Here is a 20034-nt window from a genome sequence, read left to right as displayed (position 1 = left end):
TCTCTCTGTCCCTCTGTCTTGCAAGGTAGTACGACTCTGCCCACAAGGGGGTGGTGCAGAGTTGTGAACAAACCCTGGGGCCTGGGTTCTGTCCACCCTGGGCTGCTCCTGCCTCTTCATAACCTTGTGTCTTTGGGCAAGAAACTTGAGCTTTGTTTCTGCAGATTTAAAAAAGTGAGGCTGTTAGAGGTCAGACAAGCACCCCTCCCCCAACTGTCAGTGGTGGGCAGGAAATGCTGCCACAGAGCCTGACACCGAGTTATCCACCCTGCCAGTGAAGTTGTCCCAGTCACCAACGTTAGTGCCGCCCTGTGTGTGCCAGCCCCTTGCCATGGTCTGTTCTTAAACTTGAACTTATTGGGGTGAAATTGGTTAATAAAACCATATAGGATTCAAGTGCATACCTCGATGGAACATCATCTGCACACTGCATTGTGTGCCTGTCACCCAAAGTAAAGTCTCTTTTTGTCTCCAATGACCTTGCCTTCCTGCCTCCTTCCACCTCCCATACCTCCTTTCCCTCTGGCTGTCTACATGCCGTGGTTGTGTCTACGTGTCAAATACATATATGTATATATACACACATATATGTAAATTTAAAAAATAATCCTTCTCCTTGCTCACCCGCCTCCAACCCCCTCCCCTCTGACAGTTGTCATTCTGTTCTGTGTATCTGTGCCTCTGTTTCTATTTTGTTTGTTACATTATTTTGTTCATTAGACTCCACACAGAAGTGAGATCGTATGGTATTTGTCTTTCTCTGGTTATCCTAGCTCAGATCAGAGGGCCGCACCCCAGAGCTTGATCCCAAGCACAGAGCCCCCTGAAACCCTTCCAAGCTGTGGTCTCTACTCACCAGCTGTGGAGGGGGGCTTTGTGTGCATGAGGGGGGTGGAATGGACAACTCTGGGGGCTCCTGTGAACAGGGCAGGAGAAGGTTGATGCTATGTGGGGGCTGCCTGCTGTCTGTCCCACCCAGACTGGCCCCTCTCCACCCTGATTTTCCACCCACAGGCCACATTGGCCTATCACTCAGTCCCAATGACCCCTCACATTCCTGAGAAATGAGGGCCAGGAGTCTCGGAGAGGCCCCTGCTCGGTTCTGCTGAGGGGAATTGGTCACTCCTCTCACCTCCCACCATCATGCTGCTTCTGACCCCATGAGTCAGCATGGAATTGATCCTGTGAAACCCAGGAGGATATAGAAGGGTCAGAGTGTCCCCAATGGACTCTGAGTGCGGGACATCTCAGGCCTGAACACACTGGGGAAGGACAGCTTTATCCCCCAAATTCCTCAAAGCAACATCCAGCCCTGGTCATGGGGTCCAGTCCTGGACCCCATGAGTTCCCAAAAAGGATCAATCATGCATACAGGACATATTACCTGGGCCCCATAAAAAAGATAATAAAACACCATCCTGTGGGCTATTATAACTGTCTCCTTGAAGGGGGTGGGTCCCTAACTGACCTCTGGAACTCACTCCCCTCCTAGCTCTGCAAGGACAGCTCTGTGTCCACAACAATGCTGGGTTCAGTGTCCAGGCCATCATGGTATCAGGAAGGGTCCAATGCTCCAGGACCCTGAGCCGGGTGTGAAGGTCAAAGGCCATATGGGCAGACAGGCAGGGGAACCTCAGGACTGGGGGCCAGCAGGAGGGCAGGGAGCCTGGGACAGAGGACAGGGGTGGGGACAGGGTGCAGGGACCTGGGGCAAACCTGAGGGTGGAGTGGAGCCGTCCGCACCTGTCACCTTCAGCTCCAGGAGCTCACTACACTCAGACCAGAAGGACCCTTTTTGATATGGGCAGAAATAACTCCCAGCAGTGAGTTCATTCACTGCGTTGATGTGGAATGTGGCCTTTGCCCAGTGTGAACCACGTTGAGACACGTTTCTCTGATCCAAATAGACAGATATTCTGTTCTTCTCCTGCAGACAGAATAGGTCAGCGCAGGCTGGGCCCCGGCACACGATGGTCACAGGCTGTCCTCGGCAGATCACAGGTCCCGGCTCGGCCCTAATACAAGGTTTGAGCAGGACTGCTGGGAGGAAGCAGAGAAGATCTTGGGGTCCCTCAGAAGGAAGTCACCACACTCATAGTCCCGTTTCAGTTCACTTCCTTGTTTTTAGCAAACTTGCAGAGCTGTGCAACCATTCCCACAACCCAATTTAGAACATCCCACCATCCTTTCCCCAAACACCACCCCCCACACCCAGTCCAGGGGACTGTGAATCCTCATCACTGCAGAGTGACCCCCCTGACACAGCATCCCCAGTCCTGGTCACATGTTGGGCTTTTCTCAGGATACTACCAGAGGGGCCAGAGTAGGCTGGTGTCCTGGAAACTTCTCTCTGCCCACAGCTACCTTCTAGGGAACAGAGACTGGCAGGGGGGCAGAGGGTGAGGGTGATGGGTCACATGTGGGGACAGGGAAGCAGGAGTCTGAGATGTGGGAGTGACCTGGGCAGGGACTGAGGGGCAGCTGGTGACACTGTGGGGACTAATGGGGCTGCAGAGCTCCACTGGAAGTCCAGTGCGGGTCGAGCTTCACCCAGATCTGGTCACATGACCCCAGTAAGTGGGGATTCCCTTCCACAGAGCAATCTTCTGAGCAGCACTGATCTCTATTGTCACTGCATTTTCTAGCTTCCATGCAGCCTCTTCCCATTTCTAATATTGAGGGTCCTGAAAATACATGTGTGCCACGTGGCTGGGGAGGGGGGAGGAGAGAGCTCATAGCCCTGAAACAGGAAGATGGCACCACAGCACCTGATCCCCGACAGAGGCAGGCGCTGGACAAGGCTCCCCACTCGTTTACTCCCTCCCTCCCTCATTCTTTCATCCACATCCTAGTTCCTCTCCATCCATCTACAGAGGAGCCCCACGTGCCACTGGCCCCACAAGCACAAGACTCACACACAAGGACCTGCCTCCTTCTCTGGAGGGAAGAGGGAGCACAGAGGCTGATGAAGGGATCATGCAAACATACAGCCACATGTGGTGGGTGATAGGCACCCAGCGTGAGTGTGAGGGTCTCAGGACAGATGACTGACAACTGACCTCCTCTGAGAATCAGAAGGAATAGGCACTGAGCTGAGACCCATAGGCCAACTGTGAACCAGCCAAACCCAGTGAGAGAAGATATCTGCTGGGGAGCAGATGGGGTCAAGTGAATAGGACAGTATGTCTGTGCAAGTGAAAGGAAGGCAGGGTCTCAGCAGATAGTGGGTTAGACAGCATGAGAACAGATCCATCCAGACAGAGAGAGGGGCCTGGGTCTCATCCTAGCTGAAGACAAGCCATGGCAGGACTCTAAGGAACATTAATACTTTGCCATAAAACACAATGTATATAAAAAGTGAGCTTAAAAAGGTAGACTCACTGTTCTGCATGTGGATGGTCTGGGCTAGGCAGAGCACTGCAAGAGAAGCTGTGGTGAGAAAAACACCCAGCATCCAGCCTCCTCCTGGGGCTGCACTCAGGGACCCTGATGGAGACAGGTCAGCCCCTGAGAATGTCAAGCTCCCTCCTCAGCATTACTTCTGAGCACAGACCTTTTTCTTGCTATGAGTTTCAACAAAGCTCCAGTCCCCTCTCCCACACAGGTACTCAGACCGAACCTGTCCCCAAACTCAGGTACCCACTTCTAGGACTCAGCTTTCCATGGTCAGACTTGGGTCGGGGACAGAACAGAGGGGTCAGACCCCCAGGGGGGACCATGAGCCTCCTGAGCTGAAGTCATGACTCAAAAGGGATGAAGATGCCTCCCCAGGCTCCCACCCCCTCTGTCCTGGCACATTATCCCTCCATTCCAGCACTCACCGAGGACCAGGTAGAAGCTGGCATTGGGGCCCATGGCAAGACCTGCAGCCTGCACTGTCCTGGAGGTGCAGAATGAAGGACAGAGCAACAGCTGGCACAGTGGTCAGGAAGCGTGGGGTCAGGGGTTTTCCGGGAGTTGCTACATCAATGTCCTAGAGCAAAGGGGAAGAGCTAATGCAGATGGTCCTGAGTGCAGGTTGAGTACAATTCCTGTGAGACACTGAGAGAGACTGGAGCCCTGCCCAGTGCAGGAGGCTATGACCATGCCCAGGGCCCAGGGAACTGCAACAGGGCTGAAACGGTGCCCAGAACCATGGTGGGGCTGGAGCAGAGGCTGATAGCTGTGCTCACCAGGGTTGGGTGGTGACTGTAGCCCCAGATCTCAGGCACAGTCTGTGGTCAGTGCTGGCAGAGGTGCACACAGGTCCACCTTGTCACCTAGACCTTCCTGCACCCACTTTGAAGACAAAACCCTTGGAGGCCATCTCATGGGTGCTGTGGAGGGGAGGGTGGGATGCTGGATGGTCTCTCTTCTCTAAATGATGCTGAGAAGACAGAACTCGGGTGAGCCTTGGTGTGTTAGGCAGAAAGGACACACCTTCTCTAGAGCAGGTGTGGGGTTTACCTGTGATGCTTCCTGACAGTCACTCTTACAGAGAAAAGGGGCATCTCCCTTCCCACCTTTCTCATCAGGCCCTGTGAATACACTACACATTCCTGGTTCCCCCAATACAAGTGTCCAAACTTCCCTTTCTGTTGGGCAGACTGAGAACTGCCCCCAGAGCACCTGCTGGCCTGCCCTCTAATGACCAACACAGGTGGCTTCTCTGTCCTCAGCTCCCTGTGCTGCCTCCTGTCTGACCCATCACCTCCCCACCCAGCCAGCCCCCTCATGGGTCAGCACTTGGCAGAGATGCCCCCATCCCCCCATACACAGCAGAGCCCTCACCAGCCCTTGGCCCTGGGCTCTGGGGCAGCCTCCTCTGAGGGAGGGGCTCTCACATGCCAGCACTTCCTCTTCAGGACACACCAACTGATGTGGGTCTTGGGGCCCTGTTTCCTGTGTCCCTACATTCCTGTCCCTGACCACCGAAGGCAGCAGTGGGGTTGTTTCTAAAGGAAAGAACACTTTCTGCATCTTCTTACTAGCAGATCAAGACCATTGGCAGAATGACAGGTGACTTGTGTAAGGCAGCATCTGGAAGGGATGATGCCTCAGAGATGAGATCCCAGACCCTCTGCCACTGTTCCATGGAGTGTGTCCAGCTGGGAAAACAATACCAACTTCCCTGCTTTTTGTGTTCAATTGTTGCTCTTGTGTGAATATCTTTGATACATCTTTGTTAATTGAAGACAAAAGAAACCCAACATGTCTAGTGACAAGGGGTCACACAGAGCAGGGCAGGAGGTGGCTAGAGGTAGACACGGCCAGAGGAGACACATTGATAAGGGATCTGATGTGCCTTCAATTCAACCTGTTGAGGGTTTCCGATGGAAAGAATCAATATTTTCTCTAAGTCCACCTGCAGGACAGAACAGGGCAATGGTGGCAGAGAGGGTCCCCTGGACACCCCAATAACTGCTATGGAGGGGTGAGTGAGGGAGCTCAGACTGGGGACACAGTCCCCAGCAGGGACATGGGTACACATGAGGACATGTGAGGACACATGGAGAGAAATCAGCAGGGATCTGGGATGGAGGGACATGAGGAGGGACATACAGGGAACCTAGGGTGACTGTGTTCCCTGGTGCTGGACTCTCGACCCTCACTGAGAAAACAGGAGCAGAGTGATGAGGAGTCGGGTGTGAGTGGGTGAGAACCAGGGGTCCAGTTTTGCATATATTGGCTCTGAGGGGTCTGGAGATCAGTGTGACATGCCGGGGGTGTTTGCAGCCATCAGGGGAGACTTGGGAAGGACATTCTTCGGCTGTAACCGGGATTCAATCCCTCCCAGAACCCACAGGACTCCAGTCAGAGCGGCCCTTGGGGTTGGAGGGTTTAGAGGTATACAAATAACTCCTTTCCTGGATGTGGATCACCCAGCACAGGCAGACAGTGACAAGGGAAGACCCAGGGAGAAATATGCCCACTGTTTAATCTCCTTAACTGGGCATCAAGATCAGTGTGCTGCAGGGAAACACTTTGTCTCCTCTGTAACCTCCAAACCACCATGATCCACATGACTCCCAGGGGGCAGTTCCCTTCCTCTGTAGTAGGTCCCAGGCTCTCACCACCTTCTCTGTCCTTGTCTGTGGGGAGGAGGACAGGGCCCTGTAGTTCAGGAAGTGTGCAGTGGCCACTCCGTGGGCTCATTTCCGTGGTCTCACAGGAGGCAAGGCTGGGTGCCCCCAGACCCAACTCTAACATTGCCTCCTTGGGTCTACAGAGGCTTTGGTTTCCCGAAGGCATTTCTACTGAGATATTCCATAACCTGCTGAACCCACGTCCACATAAAGACCATCTGGTATTAACTGCATCATAGATGGATAAAGATAGATATATAAATAAATGAGAACTGTATGGAGATGTAAAGAGATGATAAATGATAGATAAAGAATAGATAAATAAATGATAGATAAACATAGATATAGGTAATGGGTGGGTAGATAGAAAAGTAGAGGACAGGTAGATGAATAGCTAAGTAAATAATACCTAGATAGAAAAATGATAGGTACCTGGATACATATGTACCATAGATAGATATATACACACTTAGATACATAGAAACTTATACAGAGGTATATGGGCACATAGATAAATATATAGATTGAAAGTTACATAGATATATACATAGATCAATGTTTACATAAAAAGACACATAGACACTTCAATACATAGATAGTAACATAGACAAATAAATACTTAGGTACATAGAGACTTAGATACAGAGACAAGTACATGGACAGCATAAGCAAGGAATCTTATTGGCTTGGCTTCTGGTCTTCATAGGCTGACTGTCCCCAACAACACACTTATGCAAACACTTTGTTTTCCCACGTGCAGAAGGCCAAGCATACAACTCTCTTGAGACCTTCATGTTATTACTGGGGGGACACAGAGAGGAGAGTGGCACACTGAAAGGACACTCAGTGAACGACACCGCCCCCCATGCTCTCCAGGGCAGGTGGCAGCCTGCTCAGTCACGATGCCCCTGTCTCTGTGTCCTTCTGTGTCCTGTGACCCTGGGCTGTACTCTGCACACACCTGCCTCCCAGCTGGCACCAGTAACTTCTAAAATAAAAGCCCCTAAGTCTATAGAAGCAAATGCACTAATGAATCAGTCATGTTGCCCAAAGGATTGTGGGCGGAGCTTCATGGAAGGTTGTGTTTGCAAAGAACCAGGATGCTGTGGGCATCTCTAGGTCATTTATGGCACAGATCACAGGCACTGAGTGTAGAGAAGGTGGACTCCTAGCCTCTGTCCCTCAGAACAGAAAGTCGCATGATTATGACCTCACAGGGGAGGGCCCAGCCCCAAGAGGGGGAGAAACCGGACGTGGAGGGAAAGACCTGAGACTTCTCAGAGGCACAGCCCAGAGAGGGGCTGCTGGGCTGCAGCACCAGGCAGGCAGTCTCCCAGGAAGAGCTGGGGTCAGTGGAAAGGGACTTCCTCATTGTCCTAGGTCAGCCAGGTGAGGTCAGAAAGAGAAGAGGAGGTGTCTGCAAGGCCTGCTGTCACGTCCTCATGTATGGGGTGGGGCTCAGCCTCTCCAAGGGCACAGACCTGCTGCTCTCCCCAGACATGAGCTCAGCCCAGGGGGCACCCAGTCCTGTGGTCACTGCTGCTCAAGAAGAAGAGCATCGGGCTCTGGGAGTGTGCCCTCCCTCCTGACACCAAGGCCCATGTGCATTATTATCCTGGGCCTCAATGTTGCCCATCCTTTGCCCCATGTTCCCAAGCCCCAGTCACCCAGCACCTCCAAGAAACAGAAGCTTCAGACCACGGGCTCTGCCCTGGGGAAGAACCCAGGAGGTGAAACTGTGGATTTGGGATGGTGTGGCCACAGCAGTCAGCATCCTGGTGTGCTGCAGGGAACCCAGCATCTGCGGTCAGATGTATAACACCAGCTCTCCTGGGGCTCCACCATGGGCAGACGGCAGCTGGTGGGACTTGCAGGTTCTGTGACCTGTGAGCTTGTTCCTGTGCTGAATCCATCCTTACTCTCCTGTGTCTCTAGGTAACATAAATACCAGAACCCACTGGTTCTGTGTCCCTGAAGAGCCCAGACTAATGCACTAATAGATCAAAAGTAACAAAGACATGGAAAGGCAGAAATTCAATCCATGATGTAATGCCAAAGAAATAAAGATAAAAATGCAGAATTGGAAAACAAATTCCTGGGGGAAAGTCACCCTGAGTAGAAATGGCACATGAAAGATCAGCACAATTTAAAATTGAGGGGGAAGGATGGACACTCACCCTCTCTGAACCAGGACAGAAACCTCCCGGCTAATGAGATGTTTTCCTCTCCTGAAGTCAGAGGTAGCTGACCTTGGTCAACTTAGTGAGTATTTCAGTGCCTAGTTTTTAAAAAACAAGTCAGAGGAAAGACTGCAGGTATTACGGAGGGTTTGAATATGCTGATGTTTCATAGAACTAAAGTAGCAATTGCACATTTAAAAGGGCTGGCTGAGTTTTGGTTGAACTTTTAAAATATTATTTTACTATGGAATAACATTTTTAATACCAGGTCTGTAACAGGCATGCAAGTTTCTTCTTTTTTCCTATTAAAAAAAGAAAGCAAAAAAATAAATAAATAAAAACCGCTGAATTATCTGAAGGAGACCCTCGCGCCCCCTAGAGGTTCTCAGGGTAAAGACTCCTTTTAACCTGATGGGGCAGCCGGTTTGACCCATAGCTGGGTCTGCTGAAACCAGATAGGCAGCACTAGCAGGGTCTCTGGAAACTGCTGCACAGCATTAGCTGGGTCTCTCAAAACTGCTAGACAAAATTAGTTGAATCTCTGGAAACTGCTGGACATTGGTTGGTTCTATGGAAATTGCCTGACAACATTAGCTGGGTCTCTGGAAACAGCCAGGTACCAGTAGCTGGGTCTCTGGAAACAAGAGTTCCAACTGTGCTCCACCAAGCTGGTTGGTTGTAGGAGGAGCAACCTGGTTGGTGAACCTCCTGCTTCTTCAGTAGGGGTCCCCAAAGTCCAGGTCTTGCCTCCAGCAGAAATGTGTTGATGACTTTCAGGAGGGAGATAGTTTAATAGGAAAGTCCTCCAAATGGCTGCTACCGGCCTCTGCAAGATTGGCATCCGGTGTCTTGAGGTGCAGAGGCCAGGTGGTCCTGAAGTCAGTGTCCTGGGAGGGTTGCATACACGCTGGACTCAGCTGTGGGCTCTGTGGGTTGTGGGGACTCGGTGTGAGCTGCTCTCCGTGTGAGGGCCCACTGGTCCAGCTGGGCATATGTTACCTCCTGGGGGTCTCCTGCAGCAGGGCTCTGAGGGACACACCCAAGCTAAGTTAGTGTGGCAGAGGCTGAGGGTGGGGGTTGTAGGAAGGAAAGACTGGGAAGACGGCTTCCATGTGGCCCCTGTCATCCCTCCTCCTGAATCTCCATTGTATGGCCTCCTTCCACACAGAGTCAGAGACAGTCTGTGTGACCCACAGGACATGGCACAAGTGAGGTCGTGTGGTCTCCAAGGAGGGGCCACAAAAGATAATGTGGCTTCCCTGCATCCACTTCAGGATCCTGCCCTCTGGGGAGGCCACCTGCCATGGAGGAGCCCACCTGCCTGCAGAGGAACTGAGGCCTTCCACCCACAGTCCCATGGGGGTGCCACCCTAAACATGGACTATGCAGCCCTAGTCGTCTGCACAGCAACCTCATGAGAGTCCCTGAGCCAGCACCACCCAGCACATCCCTTCTGCTTCCAAATCCTCACCCAGGATGCTGGGATGGTTTTGTGAACCCATTAAAGTGGGGGTGCTCTGTTACCCAGAAACCAGTGGCAAATACAAGGACTCACTGGGCTGTGCATGTCTCCATTTTCCTCAGGAAGTACATCCACTGTGGTGGCCACATCTGGAGGGGAGAGAACAGTGGTCAGCTATTGGGGGTGGACCTTTGAAGCCAAATGTGCCTGAGAATTCACAGGGTCCGATTTCATACCCTCTTCCTCCAGAAGAGCCTACAATGTTCCCAGACACCCTCCCACCCACACTGCTTCTGGAATGGCACTGAATGCCCATTTTCCTTCTCCCAAGAGGTCCCCTCTCCTTGTCCCTTTACCTGCTGGGCTCTCTGTGATGTCATCTGTCGGGCTGAGCCTGAGGAGAGAGAACAGGTGAGCATGAGGGGGCACCTGGAGGCAGAGAACTGGAAGAGGGGGTGCATGGTCACCCCCAGGGGGCCTCACCTCTCCTGGGGTCTTGGCTCCTCATCCTTGCTGCTGGGGGTCCCTGAGGACAGTCAGGGGTGTGAATTAGGAGGAAGGCTGTCTTCCCAGCACCCCAAATGCTTTCCCACATGACCCCAGCCTGACCCTGAGACTTACCAGGTTTTTTCTGACGCTGACGGTGGACTAAGAGGAAGGCCAGGAGGAGGAGACAAAGCAGAGAAGCCACACAGATGCCGACAAGAATATAAAGCAGCTCTGGTGACAGAACTGGGTGAGCAGAGAAAATGGAACCAAGGTATCAGCAGCGTGCATTTACTGAGCACCTACTGCATACCATAGCTGTACTGGGGGCTTGGCATGTTCACACCCACATGGATAATCGCTCACGTGCCTCACAGTCCTGCCACACCGAGATGATCACCCCCATTTTACAAAACCGGGGTCCTGAGTGAGGACATCGGGTCCTCTGTCCACAGGACAATGAAAGAACTGGAATGTGACGAACGCCGAACCCCATTCTTTCTCCCTCCCCCAAGAGGCACGCTCCAGGTCCATGGCCCTCTGACCCCACCACTCACTGCTGGTCTTAGTGTCCGGGGAATTTGTCTGCGTGTGTCCTAGGAGTAAGGAATCAGGAGGACATGGGTCAAAGGCCAGAGCTGGGCAGAGGAGGCTCTGAGTGTCCCCAGCCCCCACCCAGGGGGTCTCCCTGCCTCTGGGACTCTCACCTGTTCCCTCCAATGCTGCTCTGCTCGTGGAACTTTCTGTGGGGATGGAAATACCGTATGTCAGTCCTGTCCAAAGTGGTAACCGCATGTTATTGAATCCACTGATATTGAAGTTAAAGAACTGTAAAAGCCAGGCCCTCTGCTGCACTAGCCACATTTCAAAGGCTCAGTGGCCACACCTGGCTAATGACGTGCTCACTGGATGGAGCAGATGAAATACCGTATTTCCTTCCCACAGCAGGAGAAAGCCAAGCCGCTGCCCTCGTGCTGCGGGAATCCCCGCAGCCAGCTGGCCAGCATATGAAGCACTGGACAGGGTCTGAGTTTGGCGCATGCGCTGTATGTCCCTCACGGTCCCAGCTACCTCCTCTGCGCATGCGCGTCACCACTCAGGTCCCTGGCGGTCAAACTGAGGTCCTGAGTTTGGTCCAGGCCCAGGGAGCGGGTCCCTTGTTCCCTCGCTGGAACCGTTGCCCCGCCCCTGCCGGAGACTGAGTCGTCACTACCCCTTAGGAAGGTAAAAAGCTTCACTTCCCAGAGAGTGCCTCGCTCAGCACCTGTGAAGTCCACGATCCAGGACCCACCGGCCGTTCTGCACGCCGCTGTCTGAGCTCACCTGGGTGACGTTCACCTCGATTTAAATTCCATGTACATGCAGTGTATGTATGATACGTGTAATTGCATAAGGTGTTTATTTATAATAATCACATGATTGAAGTATAATTGTAGCAGATGTAAGCATGTATAAATTACGTGATTTAACTTATATAGGTATAATTTAAATTATATGAATGTTTAAAAATAAATCATTTAAAAAACTTATATGACATAAGTCATATATATCAATTTTACCAATTACACATTCTATTGTATCATATATGGTCTATATTTACGTAAAAATCTACATATGTTAATTTTAGTAATACGGGAAAAATTTATAATGTCTATATACATTTGTGATGATGTTAATATGTTCATTATATAAATTATATGACTTATATATTTAATATACAATCTAAATATATGCACTGACATAAATTATAGATCTGAAACTTCACACTGTAAATTACATATTTATATTTGCACATGCAGACACATTAATATAGGCCTTTCTTCTGCTTGTTCTAATTAATTCTCCCCATTAAAACTAGGGTGACAGGAACCCTTTCTACTGATTCCCCGTGTGCACCGAGCCCGCCGCTAGGGGGCGTCTGCCGCAGGCGCAGTGACCAGGAACTATGTGCTCAATGTGGTGGTTAAGAGCTTGTCCCTCTGTCCCTGTCCCGCGGGAAAAGGACTTCAGCGCCCTGCCCTGTGTAATGACCTCCCTGTCCCCGCAGCAGCGCTGCGCTCAGGATCTCCCAGGGCGGAGTCTCTGCCTCTAGGTGACTAAGTCGTTCTTCAGGGACAACCGTCATGAGGTCGCTTCTCTCCTAGGGTCCAAGTTTGGAATCTGAGCTGTCAGTCCCCCTGTCCCCGTGTCTCTCTGTCCTTCTGTCCCTCTGTCTTGCAAGGTAGTACGACTCTGCCCACAAGGGGGAGGTGCAGAGTTGTGAACAAACCCTGGGGCCTGGGTTCTGTCCACCCTGGGCTGCTCCTGCCTCTTCATAACCTTGTGTCTTTGGGCAAGAAACTTGAGCTTTGTTTCTGCAGATTTAAAAAAGTGAGGCTGTTAGAGGTCAGACAAGCACCCCTCCCCCAACTGTCAGTGGTGGGCAGGAAATGCTGCCACAGAGCCTGACACCGAGTTATCCATCCTGCCAGTGAAGTTGTCCCAGTCACCAACGTTAGTGCCGCCCTGTGTGTGCCAGCCCCTTGCCATGGTCTGTTCTTAAACTTGAACTTATTGGGGTGAAATTGGTTAATAAAACCATATAGGATTCAAGTGCATACCTCGATGGAACATCATCTGCACACTGCATTGTGTGCCTGTCACCCAAAGTAAAGTCTCTTTTTGTCTCCAATGACCTTGCCTTCCTGCCTCCTTCCACCTCCCATACCTCCTTTCCCTCTGGCTGTCTGCATGCCGTGGTTGTGTCTACATGTCAAATACATACATGTATATATACACACATATATGTAAATTTAAAAAATAATCCTTCACCTTGCTCACCTGGCCTCCAACCCCCTCCCCTCTGACAGCTGTCATTCTGTTCTGTGTATCTGTGCCTCTGTTTCTATTTTGTTTGTTACATTATTTTGTTCATTAGACTCCACACAGAAGTGAGATCATGCAGTATTTGTCTTTCTCTGACTCTCCTAGCCCAGGGCAGAGGGCTGGACCCCGGAGCCTGATCTCCAGTGAAGAGCCCCCCAAAACCCCTCTAGACTGAAGTCTCTACTCACCAGCTGTGGTGGGGGGCTTTGTGCATGAGAAGGGGGTGGAGCTGACAACTCTGGGGGCTCCTGTGAACAGGGCAGGAGAAGAGTTGATGCCATGTGGGGGCTGCCTGGGTCCATCCCACCTGATCCCCTGGCCCTTCTCCATCCTGATCATCCACCCACAGGCCACATTAGTCCATCCTTCAGTCCCAGAAGACCCCTCACATTCCTGAGAAATGGAGGACAGGAGTCATGGAGAGATCCCTGCTTGGTTCTGCTGAGGGGAAGTGGTCACTGTCTCACCTCCCACCACCATGCTGCTCCAGACCCCATGAGTCAGCAAGGAATTGATCCTCTGAAACCCAGGAGGACATGGAGGAGGTCACAGTGTCCCCAGTGGACTCTGGGTCCAAGACATCTCAGGCCTGAACACACTGGGGATGGACAGCTTCAACCCCCAAATTCTGCAAAGCAACATCCAGACCTGGTCATGGCTCCTGGACCCCATGAGTTTCCAAAAAGGATCAATCATGCATACAGGACACATTACCTGTGGCCCCATCGAGTCTGGCCCAGGAAAAAGGACAGTAAAACACCATCCTGCAGGGTGTGACACCTGTCTCCTTGAAGGGGGCTGTCCCCACCTGACCTCTGGGAGTCCACTCCCCACCCAGCCCTGCAGGGACAGCTCTGTGTCCACAGTGCCAGGCTCAGTGTCCAGGTCATCGTGGTTTCAGAAAGGGTCCAGTACTCCAGGGCCCTGAGCCAGGGGTGAAGGTCAAAGGATATGAGTGCAGAGGGACAGGGGAGCCACAGGGCTGGGGGCCAGCAGGAGGGCAGGGGCCTGGGACAGAGGACATAGCTGGGGACAGAGTGCAGGGACATGGGGCAAACCTGACAGTGGAATGTTGTTTTCCTCATCTGCAACCTTCAGCTCCAGGGGCTCACTGAGCTCAGACCAGCCAGTCTCTTGGCGATAGCGGCACCAATAACTCCTGGCAGTGTCATCACTCACTGCGCTGATGCAGAATCTGGCCTCTGCCCCCTGTGAGCCATGTTGAGAAGTGATTTTCTGATCCCAATAAACAGATATATTCTCCTTGTTCTCCAGACGGAATAGGTCAGCCCCAGCTGGGCCCTGGCACACGATGGTCACAGGCTGTCCCCAATGGATCGCAGGTCTTGGCTCGGCACTGATGGAGGGTTTGGGCAGGACCCCTGGGAGGAAGCAGAGCAGATCTCAGGGTCCCTCAGGAGGAAGTCCCCACACTCACAGTCCCCTGTTTTCTGGGTTCTTTTCTATGTTTTTAGCAAACTTGCAGAGCTGTGCGACCATCCCCTCAATCCAGTTTAGAACTTCCCACCATCCTTTCACCAAACACCACCCCCCACGCTAACTCCAGTGACTGAATCCTCATCACTGCAGAGTCACCCCCCTGACACAGGACCCCCGAGTCGTGGTCACAAGTTGTGATTTTCTCAGGGTGACATGGGAGGGGTCAGTGCAGGCTGGGGTCCTGGGTACATCTCTCTGCCCAGGACCACTTTCTAGGAGACAGAGACTCTAGAAGGGAGGCAGAGGGTGACAGTGACAGGTCACATGTGGGGACAAGGAAACAGGAGTCTGAGATGTGGGAGTGACCTGGGCTGGGTCTGAAGGGCAGCTGGCGACAATGTGGGGACCAATAGGGGCTGCAGAGCTCCACTGAATGTACAGTGGGGGTGGAGCTCCACACAGATCTGGTCACATGACCCCAGTGGGTGGGAATTCCAGACTCCAGGGCAATCTTCTGAGCAGCACTGATCTCTATTCTCACTGCATTTTCTACCTTCCATGCAGCCTATTCCCATTCTAGTATTGAGGGTCCTGAAGCCCCATGTGCCACATGTCTGGGGAGGGGGGAAGAGGGGGCTCATAGCCCTGAAACAGAAAGATGGCACCCACGTCACTGGAGCCCCACAGAGGCAGGCACTGGCTGAGGCTCCCCACCAGTTCACTCACTCCCTCCTTCGCTCATTCTTTCATCCACATCCTAGTTCCTCTCCATCCATCTACAGAGAGGCTCCATGTGCCACTGGCCCCACAAACATGAGTCTCACACACAAGGACCTGCCTGCTTGTCAGCAGGGAAGAGGGAGCACAGAGGCTGATGAAGGGATTGTGCAAACCCACAGCCACACTTATAGGCATGTACCCCAGTGAGTGTGGTATGCTCAAAGCTGACGAGGGACAGCTGACCTCTTCTGGGAGACACAGAGGAGAGGCACTGAGCTGAGATCCAACTGCCAAGTGTGAACCAGCCCAGTGAGAGGTAACGTCAGCCAGGGAGGGATAGGAATCGAGTGAGGGAGACAACAGTGTCTGTGGAAGTAAAAGAAAGGCTGTGTCTCTGCAGATCAGTGAGTCACACAGCATGAGAACAGACCCATCCAGACAGAAAGAGGGGCCTGGGTGTCCTCCTGGCTGAAGATAAACCATCACAGGACTTTAAGGAATATTAATACTTTGTCAGAAAACACAACATACATGAAAAATGGAATTTAAAAAGGTAGACTTACTGTTCTGCATGTGGATGGTCTGGGCCAGGCAGAGCACTGGAAGAGAAGCTGTGGTGAGAAAAATGCCCAATGCCCGGCCTCCTCCCGGGGCTGCACTCAAGGGCCCTGATGGAGGCAGGGCTCAGTCCCCAAGAATGTCCAGCTCCCTCCTCAGCATTACCTCTGAGCACAGCCTTTCTTCTTGCTCTGAGTTTCAGCAAAGCCCCTGTCCCCTCTCCCAACAGGTACTCAGCCTGAACCTGTTCCCACACTCAGGTACCAGCTTCTAGGACTCAACCTTCAATGGTCAGACTTGGGTCAGGGCCAGAGCTGAGGGGTCAGACTCCCAGGAGGAACCAGGAGTTTCCTGGGCAGGAGTCAGGACTCAAAAAGGGACAAAGACACCTCCCCTAGCTTCCACCCCTTTGTCCCAGGAGGCTGTCCCTGCAATTCAGGACTCACCAAGGACCCAGAGGCAGGTGGGACAGGGACGCATGGCCAGCCCTGCAGCAGGCACCAACCTGGAGCCAGAGGGTGGAGGACAGAGACAGCAGCTGGCACCGTGGACAGGAAGTGTTGGTCGGGGGCCCGTCCCGGGGTTGTTGCATCAATGTCTTTGTACAAAGGGGAAGAGGTCTTTCCAGTCCTCTCCACATTTCTCACTAAGGAGACACGGGAGGGCCTTGGCTTCCAAAACTATTTCCTCCCCCTCCATGCTTTGGTGAGTCTGAACTGATCTCCAGAGGACCCCCTGAGTGTGGACTTGACTTTATTTTACAGGACAAGGCAGAGCATGGATTTGTTCAACCAGCTGCCATAAATTTCGGTTCTAGCTTCACAAACGAACCCTCTGTCCTTGTGCAAAGCGTGGCACCATTTCACACCAACGTGTCTTCATGTATAAAATGGGAAGCCTGAAATCCCCCTCCATGCATTTAATGTTAAGCTACATGTTAAATTCCAGAGAGGGAGTTGGTGCAGTAAATGTGTGCTGTTAATGCCAGTTCCCTTCCCATCTTTCCCCCCCAATGCCTCCCCCACCACTGTGGCCCTGGAAACAGGAGAGGGCAGGCTGCCCCATCAGCAGATGCAAAACCCTAAAGGGACTGAGCCCCTTTAAACCCCTTAAAGGGAGAGAGGCTGCAGGAGCCATTCCGGGGGAGGGAGGGCACATGGGGCCCCCAGCTGGGTGCTGGGAGGAAGGGCAGGAGCAGGAGTGGGAAGGTGTTTGTACTCCTCCCGGCTACAATGGCAATTGTACTGCATATAAATGCAACAAATCATTGCATTGTATACCTTTAACTTACACAGTATTTTATGTCAATTATATTTTGATTTTTTAAAAAGGTGAGTCTTCATCAGAATACTTGGAATATCCCTAAAGTACTCAGACAGGGGCCCTGATGCTGGCCAGTCCTCCTCCTGGGACTGGGATGGGGTCATGAGCCCCGAGGACAGACCCGGGTTCTGGAGCTCGATTCTGCCCCAGCTGCACGTTGCAGCCAAGGGTCTTGCCCTCACACACAGAGTGGTCGCTCAGATCTCCACTGGCCCCATGTTTCTGAGCATCCTCAGCCAGCTCAGCCAAACAGGAGTGTCTGCCATGGGGTCTGCAGGACAGAGTGATCCTAGAAAGCCCAGGGGTCTCTGCTTCTTGGTGTTCCCAGGAGACCCAAATGCACAACCCTTCCCAAGGCCTCCACATTCGCCCACTCCCCTGCCCTTCACTCCTCCTGCTGGGAGAACCTTGGTGTCCAGCCCGGAAGGCAACCTAGGGCTGCCGGTGAACTCACCCACTTGCATGCAGATCCTCAGACCTCAATGGAACCTGGAAGGTAGACCTCATGACCTCGATCCACATTCATCCGAAACCCAGGCTCCCAGGAAGGTAGCGTCATCTGGGTTGTCAGCCTTGGCAGTCTGGCCTGGACTCAGGCTAGGGAGGAACCCAGCTGCCCACTGGCTCCCACCTGCAGCCCTGGGCTGTGGAAGGCCGCGTGTCCAGGAGAGGGTTTTCCACTATTGCCCTCCCCTCCCCTCCTTCTCTGAACTAACTGGGACACAAGGTGACGAAAGTGGGGGGTGAAGATGAAACAAAGAACAAACTGACAGTAACCAGATGGGAGAGGGGAGGGTGATAAGTGGGGAAAGAAGAGGAAGGGCTATCAAGGAACAAGTATAAAGGACCCATGGACAAAGGGGGAAGGATTGAGGGTGGGAGGTGCGAGTGAGTGGAGTGGGGGAAAGTGGTGGCAGGAAAATAGAGACAACTGTAGTTGAACAACAAAAAAGCAAAGAATAAAGTACGAATTTCTAAAAATAACAACAAGAAAAATGCTCCAGCTGCACCCCAAGCAGGAGCCGCACCAAACTCACAAGTGCACAGGATGTGGTGGACTGGGCTCCCCACCACAATTTAAACAGCAACCACCCAGTGAGCAGTTGGTTTTCCCCCCACTCTGTGTAAGTCTCTGATCTTCCCCAGGCTGGGGCTGAGGCAGGCAGGCAGCTTCCTGGAAGTTTTCTGCAGGAGACCCCAGGGGGAGTGAGGCTCCCCTCCTGGGTGCCTGCACAGGGGGCAGCTCTGCCCACAGCCTCAGCTCCCCATCGGGACAACCTGGTCTCAGCAGGTGCTGCACTCACATCAACGCTGACACTTTTGTGCCTTTCCTTCCTTCCTCACCTACAGTGTCTTATTGTGGTGTAGAATATTCCCTCACCAACGAGATATGTAAGTGTACTATTCTTGTGAAATGAAAGCATTTACAACACACAGAGGAAAAAAATAGAAAGAAAAAAAAACATTTACAACACACAAATTCCAATGATTACGCCGAGAATTCTGACTCAGCACCACTTGTAAAGCCAGTGATTTTCCTACATGGAGGCCAGTGAGTTACTGGATGAACCTTTGAATTCCATTTAATAACAACATATGATATTGTTTCTTAAAGGCTTATCTAAAATCCTCTTATTCTTTGGACCATAGGATTCTCTTTTTCTAGCCCCCATATATCTTTCTCTCTTATCACCATCATCATCATCTACCCAGCTTTCTATCATGTATTGATATCTCTTTCATCTATCTATATCTATTTATTATTTATCTACATCTGTCTATTGAACTTCATCATCATGGGCTGTCATCTATCAGTTATCTCTTATATTTATGTCTAACTATGTATGTATCCTTTAAGAATCATCTGTGTATCATCCATCTATCTACATGTTTGTCTGTCTCTCTGTGTGTCTCTTTATCTACCTGCCTATTCATCCATCCATCTCTTATCTATCTGCAATACCTAGCTATCTAAATATCTATCTTCTTTATCTATCCTCTTTGTCTCCCTCTCCCCCATGCCCCTGTTGTCTCCCTCCTGCTCTCTCTTTCTTCCTCCTTTCCACCTTTGCTGCTCACCCTTCTGCCTCTCCCTCCCTAAACTTTATTTCTCTTTAAGACAGCCTTATAGCTCCAGGCCTTTGGGTTAATACAATTTTCACTGTACCAGCTGCTATATTCAGTGGTGTGCTAGGGCCATTTAGCTCAGACCAGCCCCTGACACCTGGTTGTGGGCATCTCCTTCCAATTCCATGTTCAGTGATACCACTTTGGTAGCTCAGACTCAGCCTTGGTGTCAGTATTTACACCACAGAAATTGGCAAAAACTACAAATCAGGGTTGTTGTTGTTTTCTCTGAAAGCCGATTGGTCCACATTTACCCTCACATTGCTGATCAATGTCGAAAGGCCACTTTAGAAAAAATTAAACAAACAAAAAACATAAAGGAAACCCCCGTGAAATCAACATACTGCAAGACAACTGATCAAAATAGAATCTGTGCCTGTGGTGTACCCCACCCTGCCCCACCCAGTACTTCCCTGTCTCAACTAGACCACAAACCTGACAGCATAGAGGTTAGACATTTATGGAAATTAGGAAACACTCCCCCTCAAGAATCTAGTGCCCATCTGACACCATACAGTCATTACAATATTATTGACTCTGTTCCCTATGCCATATTTTACCTCTCAGTGACTATTCTGTAACTACCAATCTGTTCTTAACCCCACCCCCTTTTACACCTAGCCCCCCAACCCCCTTCCCTTCTGGCAGCCATCAGTGTATTCTCTGTTTCTGTGCATCTGTTTATGTTTAGTTGTTTAAGACAGATAATAACACTTTCAATATCTATTTTTAAAAGATTTTTTAAATTTATTTTTAGAGAGAGGGAAGGAGAAAGAGAGGGAGAGAAACATTAATGCGTGGTTGTCTC

General features: G+C 51.4%; 1 protein-coding gene across 5 annotated transcripts; it reads right to left on the bottom strand.

Moving 5' to 3' along the window:
* Positions 1–8098: 8098 nt before the first annotated feature.
* On the bottom strand, positions 8099–17952 carry LOC123804992 (leukocyte-associated immunoglobulin-like receptor 1). 5 transcript variants are annotated; one of them, XR_006783262.1, is made up of 13 exons: positions 17554–17952; positions 16282–16422; positions 15782–15817; positions 14117–14440; positions 13247–13306; positions 10901–10936; positions 10751–10789; positions 10329–10439; positions 10191–10233; positions 10064–10101; positions 9801–9856; positions 8654–9271; positions 8099–8547 (listed from the first exon to the last, which is right to left on the bottom strand). XR_006783262.1 is itself a non-coding variant. In XM_045817442.1 (12 exons), the coding sequence occupies exons 1-12, from the start codon at positions 17561–17563 to the stop codon at positions 9125–9127; spliced, it is 1041 nt and encodes a 346-aa protein (XP_045673398.1). In that variant the 5' UTR covers positions 17564–17952; the 3' UTR covers positions 8099–9124. The 5 variants fall into 5 exon arrangements, 4 of the variants coding, with proteins under 4 accessions (XP_045673398.1, XP_045673399.1, XP_045673400.1 ...); XM_045817442.1 differs by having other exon boundaries at positions 8099–9271; XM_045817443.1 differs by lacking the exon at positions 16282–16422 and adding an exon at positions 16223–16281 and having other exon boundaries at positions 8099–9271.
* Positions 17953–20034: the final 2082 nt, after the last annotated feature.

This window comes from Phyllostomus hastatus, unplaced genomic scaffold (assembly GCF_019186645.2).
Source record: "Phyllostomus hastatus isolate PE091 unplaced genomic scaffold, TTU_PhHast_1.1 phas_scaffold_261, whole genome shotgun sequence".
Taxonomy (NCBI): Eukaryota; Metazoa; Chordata; class Mammalia; order Chiroptera; family Phyllostomidae; genus Phyllostomus; species Phyllostomus hastatus.
The sequence above is the reverse complement of the archived record's forward strand: the minus strand, read 5'-3'. Positions and strand labels throughout refer to the sequence as shown.

Coding starts and splice junctions, on each gene's coding strand:
- LOC123804992 (XM_045817442.1), bottom strand. Junction 10,234..10,328: donor TCAGCGTCAGAAAAAACCTG/GTAAGTCTCAGG, acceptor GACTGTCCTCAG/GGACCCCCAGCAGCAAGGAT. Junction 10,102..10,190: donor GAGCCAAGACCCCAGGAGAG/GTGAGGCCCCCT, acceptor CTCTCTCCTCAG/GCTCAGCCCGACAGATGACA.